We start from the raw sequence: 8,638 nt of genomic DNA, 5'->3' as shown, positions 1-8,638 counted from the left end.
GACGATTGTCTTTTCAATATTCACGCTGATATGGCTTCCTGCCTGCGCGAGTATCCCGTGTTTAATCTTGTTAAGGATACGTATGGATCTTAGAACTTTAAAATGAAATTATCAATTCTCCCAATGTTGTCTTCTCCACTCGCCTACACGATTTTGGTAAGAAAAGTATATATGATCAAACTCGGGAGGATTGTTTCAGTTTGTGACCGGAACTCAGAGACCACCATCAGTCAGCATGAAACCAGTTTCAGCATTGAGTTTATTATCAGGACTTGTCGCTCTGCACTTAGTGGGAGTCAGGTCTCTGAATGCCAGCACCCCACTGTGGAATCAGGCTTTATCAGGTCAGTAGTAATTTTACTATTCAATCTTTCACTTAGAGTCGAACTCGCTTATACTGTCATTTGGATGAGTCTTCACAAAATAGAGATGACTTCAATAATGTGGCGGCGATGAGTGAAATGAATTGCGAATATAAATCAAGACTAAAGACGATTTCAGTAGCCTAATTGGATGCTTTCAAGCTCCTGAAATAGTTTTTGCTTTTGAGTCATCTTGTGTACTGACCGCACTTAGTAATACACTTATCACACGAAATGCAGTTAAGGTGCGGGGATATTGCAGTGGCGGATCCAGGAATTATGAATAGGGGGCCTAAAAGACCGGAGGTCTGCCTGGGCCTACACATGGGCAATTGCTACATGAACTAGAATGCCGTAGACGCGAAGTCTTTAAGGGGGTTTGAGGCACCTCCCCCTAGAATGTGAAACTTTCTAAAGCTAGGTTGTGAAAATACTATATTACCCCCCCCCCCCCCACCCTTCCCTTGTACTGCCCCTTATATGGGTAGTAATATGATTTTCTTTTCTATTTTTTTCAATTACCATGAATTACAGTAAGCTTCGTATGCAGTATCCATGTTGTCTTTAATCGGGCCGCGTTTAGATAGGGTTTAGATGTATCTCGAAACTGTCAGAGATATATAAACTTTGAAATCTTATCCATTGTAGGATGCCTCATCAATCGAAGTAACAAAACTAACTAGTATTAATATAATTTTCTTTCTATTTTCAATAACCATGAAATACAGTTAATAGTTATTCGGTATTATGTTGTCTTTTAATGGGCCGGGTCTAGATAGGGTTTAGATGCATCTCGAGTCTGTCAGATAAATAAACTTTGAAATATTATCCATTGTAGGATCATTCACTAATCGCTGTCGCAATATTATGCTACTAGTAAAATTTTCAGTGTCGAGAACCTTCCCTCCAACATGAATCTTTTCTCTCGCCACTAGATTCCCTACAACGACTTCCGTATATTTCAATAGATTGAATATGTCGAACAAATGCGAATTCTTATTTTTTGGAAATCCTCTTTATAACTTTGATTTAAACTCGACAGTAATCTGTCTTGTTGTTAGATTCATTTCTAGAAACCAAAGAATCCCAATCTGTTAATTAATATTATCATCATCATAATCATCATTATCAACATATCTTACATAGAATGATAATAAATGATAATGTATAATAATTCATTATCATTTATTATTATTTTATGTTATTATTTTATGTTATTATTTATCATTGTTATCATCATTACCATTATCATCCTTTATTGAAATTATCAGTTTATATGCATAGATATATTTTTTTTATCACCGTCAAATGTCACTGTTATTTCTATAATATTTGTAATTGCTTATAATGATGTTCTTTGGACCTTAGCATGTATTTATTTTGTATATCCTATAGACTTTGTTTAATGACATTTATTTGTACTAAAGAAACCGCTAGTAAATCCGTGCATACGTTTTTACTTAATGCGGTCGCTGGAACGATTACATATAGACTAAATCTCGGACCAGAGTATGCCTTCGTCAGGGGCCAGTTGCACAGTCGTGACTTAAGTCCAAAAGTGGTCTTAAATCTTAAGACCAATCTTAAGTTGTTAGATTACCTATAGAACAAAGTTGGTCTTAGACTGGTCTTACGTCTGAGCCTTGACTCTGCGACCGGTCCCCGGAGGATTACTGACACTTAAGTTCGGATGGCGGACTGTTTGGTGGCATAGACGGAACAAAATGATTAATGTATTCAATGTCCAAATACAACAAATAACATATGATATGTACGTATGTATTTCCAGGACGTAACGAAAAGATGTGTACAGTTTGGGTTGAAGGTAAGCAGCATTTAAACTAGAAATATTCAAGTTACAAAATAACTAATGACCTGGACTTAGATGAATTTGATTAATTTCATACTGCATAAAAACGAACCGTCGGTCATACCGAACCGATTTTCTGGTTCCGTGAGTTCGTTGTAACGCGGTTCCATTGTAAAGATATTGTTCCGAATACTCTTTCAGCGTGTGACTTTGACGGTTTGGATTTTCATTTTAAACTGGACAGTAAAATACACCATGAGATTCGTTCGGCTGCTCTGTACACGACTGGCAGCCGATCTCGCCCTGTCATTAAGATGCTGATGAGGCTACGTCGAATCACCGTCAGTCAAATGAACGCCTCGCTAAGAGACAATCGTTTTGCCGATATCAGATTTACAGTTCCCGGATATCGTATGTATCTATCGTCCGACCGTAGCGAGCAGTGTTTCCACGACAACGCCGGCGCCTGGCCAGTATTCGCGCTAAAACTCGAAACAGAATCGGTAATGGGCACCTGCCCACCGGTTGAACTTTTGAATAATTAAATCATCTAAAATAACTATTGTAAGGATGCTTGATGCTAGTTTCGATGTGAATGTCATGATTAGATTAGACGTCATTAAATAATGTGTTGTGTATAATTTGTTGTGCAGCAGTCAATTCGCAGAGATTCGGAACTGCGCCTCTCATTCATTGTCTTTCTTGTTGAACGATAACGTAAAGAAGAATGTTACCATAGGCTGCGAAATAAATCAATAAAATGGTCGTTAATACTAATAAGGAGGTGTTGTTCGTTTGTCTGTAATCGATTTCAATCGGTAGTTAGTAACATTTTCTCTACAAAAGTTGGACATGGGTTCATTGTTTCTCCATCATATCTTATCCTCTGTGCCCGCGATGAACATGACTTGCCTGAAGGGACCGGTAACCAGTCTATCGGTTTCGCTATTGCTGGAAACATTAATCACCGAAAGCGGCAGTCACAACGCGTCATATTGACCGTCAAGTGCAAGCGGATAAATAGAGTAAAGGTATCGATATCGTGAACCACATGTATTATCTTTAACCCGGGGGCTAACTTAGTTCGTATCCAATATTAGTCTCCGGGTTAGAAATAATACCAGTCTAAACTATGGGTGGTCATATCTTAAGTAATGGTTGAATGCGATGATAGTCAATTTGGTGGTAATTTGACTGTGACTTATCATCAGTCCAAAATTATACAGCGGTTCATTGAGACTTCATTATGGTCTACTAGGGGATTTCTCATTAGGATTTCTGGGTTTCTTTCATCCCGGCGGCCCGGGTTCGATTCCCGCTGCGAGAACATACATCTGATTCTTTCGAAATCCTTATTCAAATTATCGCCATCAAAACCAGCGGTTATTATTGTTACAAGAGGAAGGACAGAAACACCTTACACAAAACCGAACGAAAATATTTTTGTTCAACATCTAACGTTTATTTTTCTGTTTTTTCTACATTTTATCCCATCAGAGAATTGAAATTTGAAACCGTTAACAATGAATAATAATAATTTAACATGAATAGTTTAAAACAAGGAGAAATAGTGCTCATTATACATTAGTTTTATCATCTATCGCTAGGTGTAGTAACCTGATATTCATGTATTTCCCAAGTGCAGTCGTTTATTAATCAATAACCCCACAGACAATTTAACTATGGCATCACATTCCCTGGAATATTATTAGTCTTCTTGTCTTTATGTCCATGTCGTTGTCTTTGTGATCGGTGGAATTTGTGGGGTTTATGTGGTTTATGTGGTTTACGGGGCATGTGCGGTTTGTGGGGTCTATGTGGTCTGTGGGGCCTATGGGGCCTATGGGGATGGTGACGCTGTCGGTGTCGGTGTCGGTGGCCGCGGAGTCTATGGTGGGCTCGGTGGGGATGGCCACGGAGTCCATTGAAAGCTTTTTTGAACATCTCTTCGATTTTGTGCGGGTTAAAAGATATGTGCTTGATTTTCAGAGCAAATGCGACCAAATCTTCTAGAATTCCCTTCAAATCGACTTGCCCACCTCTTCTGATCAAATCAAGAACTGCGAACACTTTCAACGGTTCACTTTCAACTCCGGTCACAATCTTATAGGTCACGTACAACGGTCCGATAACATCCTTGATTGCTAATTCGGTTCCGGATTTTCCCAACGCAAAATCGATCAGGTCATCCGCTAATTCAGTCGTTCCGAATATGGAGACCTGTTTTTCTCTGAGCCTGATGATTTTAGTAATACCGCGCAATCGGTGAAGAGCCGATGTCAAATTCTCCTCGATCGAACAAAGAGAACGTTTCGATCTTTTCAACGGATTTTCGTTTTGCAACTTCTCGTCGATTACCGCGAGATCTCGTCGATTCTTGACGACGCCGTGCTTTTCCGTCGTCGCCGAGGCGACCGCGATTGTTGCGATTGATAGAAATATCACCAAACGCATCTTGCTTCTGAAAGAAATTACAAAATGTATTTATTTCACTGAAACTTTTAAAACCTCTGTGATTGCTTTTTAAAGTTTCATTTTTTGTTGCAATATATCAAATCTTAGTTCTGACGCAAAAGTAATCTACATTAAAGAAAATATATATAGATGAAGATTCTATAATCATTTAAGGTAGATTTTTTTTTACAGATACAATACGACAGAACTTAGAACTTTGAAGCCTGAAAATTGGAGAATCATAAAAATCTGAAAATCTTACAGGTTGAATCTTTCAAATCAAATCTAAAAAACTCATCCATTTAAACGAACTTTTTGTCGAAAACAATATCAATCGTAATTTTCTAATGAGTTAAAACAGTTTATGACTGCTCATTGTTACCCGATATCTCTATGTTCTATTTCATATCTACGTAATTGTCTTATTATTCAAAGATATTTCAAAGATATGATAACTTTACATCTAATATTCTAACGAGTGTTAAACTTAAAAAATTGATTTCCGTTATTTCCAAAACATCGCAAAGAGATAGATTGAATATACAAATACGATCCGATTTATTTATCATTGACTAGCCAAATCAGGCCAGTTCATTACTCTTGTTTGACCAACTCCGTGGCTATTAACTGCTACTTAAAACATACTTATGTCGAACACGAGGAGTAAATTGCATTTTTGTTTCAAACCAAGTGTCATTTCATGAAAGATAACAGATGCAGATGTTGCGATGTATACGAAAACAAATGACGGTATACGGTCACCGGTATACGAATATCATTATCGATCTGAAACTTACATATTTTTAACTGTCACCAGAGACGAAACATAACCAACTTATTGGAGCCCATGCGACTGTAGGAATAAGGCGGTTGGTATTCTAGTTATAGATTTACATAAAACACGCATGTTATTACTATTTTGCTGCATTAAGGGTTTTGCATGGATAATGCTTAACCCGAGCAACGCGTTTTAAGTAGAGACTTATTTGAATAATCTTCGAATAATGTTTAGAAATGAAAAATAAAAAATAAAATCTAAAAAAACAACTGGCGCATGCTCTGTGTATATATTAGACGTATATGAGTGCGAGCAAAATGGAACAAAAATGCTGGATTGCGCAAGGGGTACAGAAGATCCGAGGCCCGCGAACAGGACTCGAACCCGCTAGAAACAATCTAAGTGACAGTCAGAGTTTTCATAGTGAACGAAGTAACCCCTTTGCCACGCCAGCACTGAGTATTACACCACCATTTTACAGTATTTATAGCTGGCGCTGTTCTATCGATGAGACCGATTCCCTCTGAAAGATCTAGTGGGAGTACAATGTAAGCGTTCAACCGCGAAATATAACTTAGAAAAGATTGAAATAGATATTTTTCAAACGTTTATTGACATAAAAGAAGGTTATTTTCGATAGAAATTATCATCATTAGTTATTTTCTTCTCATTTCTGATTGGAAATGTTTCTTTCGCTGAATTTCAAATGGCTACAAAAATAATTCGACTAGTCTATGCATTTAACTATCAGAAAATGAACCTATTTCGTATAACTTATATATCATTTTCGTACTCTTACTCGACGACCACCTGGTAAATTTTGTAAAATCATGTTTCCCATTAGACCAGTTCGTACAACAGGTTGGAGTTAATACCGGTCTATAGAACCAGCTGTAGGAGAGCAACAAAATATCCGTAATGATTGAAATGTAATGATCCGCAGTGATTAAAAAGAACATATTCTTTAAGATTATGACAACCGGAGAAATGAATCAAGAAAATATCATCCAACAGTGGGGTTCGAACCCATAAATGTTAATAAACGTTGTCAACTGTGATGAACTATTCGAAAGATAGAACGATAACCACACTCAAACGTGGTGAACGGATAATAAGATAAAATCCCACTATTTACAGATTAAAAGAATTCAAAAACCAGAATTTATTCATTCAATCAAAAATATATAAAAGACACGACGTTTCGATCTCAACCATCGTCAGCACACCTGACGATGATCTCTAGGGTGAGATCGAAACGTCGTGTCTTTTATATATTTTTGATTGAATAAATAAATTCTGGTTTTTAAATTCTTTTAATCTGTAAATAGTGGGATTTTATCTTATTATTCGAAAGATGTTTGGCAATGCTGTTCCAATTCCAAAGTAGCGAATAAAGATTTGACTTATGAGTTTAATTTGAAATGAAAAAAATCAAGTCAAACGTAATCGAGATCCCGTGGAACAAGATCAAATTCTGTACACAGCTCAACAGTTCTTAGTTACCTAGACTTATTGAAAATGAAATTTTCTAATTCCGAGTCAATCTAACCCATAAATCGGTTCCTTTAACTCAAAATTTGTCCAGTTCCACAGTTCATTAATGACACATTGAAATTGAAATTATCGATTCATAGTCGACTCTAACTTATAACTGTGAAAGCGGATCCTGGATGCAAATAACAATTTGATTCAAAGATATTGGAAATATGAACTGATTTTTACTCTAGATTCAAATTCGACCGACTTAAACGTGGAGCGAAATCCTGAGCGCCAAATGAATAAAGATAAGAAACGTATTTAGATAAATATAACATAGTCCGCAATCTATTTATTTTTCCCGATTCAAATGAAATAAAAACAATAAAACTAACGATAGATGATAAAATCAGTGTGAGTAGGAATAAAACATTTTGCTAAGCGGTTTTCAGAGGATCTGCCACGTCAACGATCTCTTCGAGAATACCGATGATTTTCTTCAGAATTTCCATCGTAGATTCGACCTCGAGCGAGAAGCAGGACCTGCTCTGTCGCTGAAGTCCTACAACTTCAATTTCTTCCAAACTCTCGTTCTCATCAACGTACGAGTCATGCTTATTTGCCGAGGCGACCATGAAAGTCAGGCACATGATAAAGGTCAACCGTAACATGTTAGATTTGTCCTGAAAGGAAAATTAGATTTTAAGATGATTGTTAGTTAAAGTATTCTGTTCGTGTCATGTATAAACAGTTCCTAGAGCAATAATAAGCACAGAATACTGAGACCAGTTGCTCAAAGATTGTTTAGTTGATCGACCGGTGGATCAATTCCTCAGTTTCAATTCAGAATCAATTCCTCAGTTTCAATTCAGAGGCTTAATAGTGAGACGAGTAGTACTATATAGTACTTTTTATTCTAAACCCGGTTAACACGGCTATTCAGAGACTGCAATTGCAATTAACAATTTGACAGAGAAAACATCAGTAGAAAAATACGATGGTCACAATGTAATGTCACCATGGCATTCATCCATAAAAACCATCAAAAACTAATAATAACCATAACTAATAAAAAATCGTAACCAATTTTTGATTTACTGATCGCTGGAAGTGGGAAGATAGTAAGCAAGATAAAGTAAGCAAGTAATCAAATGGTTTTGATGAAAATCCACGAAGCATCGAAGACTATACAAAACAAACTATTGTTTTAATATATGATACCATTCAGTAGTATAAAAGAAAAATGGGTCCCGAATGTTTCCTTGAGCTAGTAGTTTCTTTTCAATGTTTCGACTTAAACCTAATAGTTATCTTTAGGAATGTTGTATTCCATGAGTTAGTAGTTTATCTTCAACGTTTGTACTTGATTCTAATGTTCATCTTTAGGAATATTGTATTCCTTGTATTTGAGTCGAAAGGTTGCAATAAACTACGACACAGCCCAAGGAAACATTTTCGGTCTCATTTTCCTTGTATATGGTGGTATTTTATTGTAAATCATCGTCACAAGCGGACTCTAGAGTGTTCCACCAAGAATATCGATGAGTTGATGAAAAAACCCACAATGAAGAACTAACCAAAATAGCACTCTGCGATTGTCCGGGGCGGCGTTAAGAAAGACTCTATTAAACTCTATGTGTCTTCCCTACTCACCGAAAAAAATAGAAGAACTTACTTTCTAAATGCGAATGTTCTACGATTTTGAACAAAAGGCTGCTGTAGACACATACAATACTTCAGCTTATTCCAATCACAGTC

General features: G+C 36.7%; 2 protein-coding genes across 2 annotated transcripts; one reads left to right on the top strand and one right to left on the bottom strand.

Moving 5' to 3' along the window:
- The first annotated feature begins 1,833 nt into the window (after positions 1-1,833).
- LOC141900380 (uncharacterized) lies at positions 1,834-2,910 on the top strand. Its single transcript, XM_074787255.1, has 3 exons — positions 1,834-1,871; positions 1,986-2,187; positions 2,374-2,910. Exons 2-3 carry the CDS (start codon positions 2,127-2,129, stop codon positions 2,715-2,717), a joined length of 405 nt encoding a protein of 134 aa, XP_074643356.1. The 5' UTR covers positions 1,834-1,871; positions 1,986-2,126; the 3' UTR covers positions 2,718-2,910.
- Positions 2,911-3,641: 731 nt separating this feature from the next.
- On the bottom strand, positions 3,642-5,499 carry LOC141900301 (uncharacterized). Its single transcript, XM_074787123.1, has 2 exons — positions 5,424-5,499; positions 3,642-4,633 (listed from the first exon to the last, which is right to left on the bottom strand). Exon 2 carries the CDS (start codon positions 4,624-4,626, stop codon positions 3,853-3,855), a length of 774 nt encoding a protein of 257 aa, XP_074643224.1. The 5' UTR covers positions 4,627-4,633; positions 5,424-5,499; the 3' UTR covers positions 3,642-3,852.
- Between the last annotated feature and the right edge of the window lie 3,139 nt (positions 5,500-8,638).

Source organism: Tubulanus polymorphus, chromosome 2, assembly GCF_964204645.1.
Source record: "Tubulanus polymorphus chromosome 2, tnTubPoly1.2, whole genome shotgun sequence".
Classification (NCBI taxonomy): domain Eukaryota; kingdom Metazoa; phylum Nemertea; class Palaeonemertea; order Tubulaniformes; family Tubulanidae; genus Tubulanus; species Tubulanus polymorphus.
The sequence above is the reverse complement of the archived record's forward strand: the minus strand, read 5'-3'. Positions and strand labels throughout refer to the sequence as shown.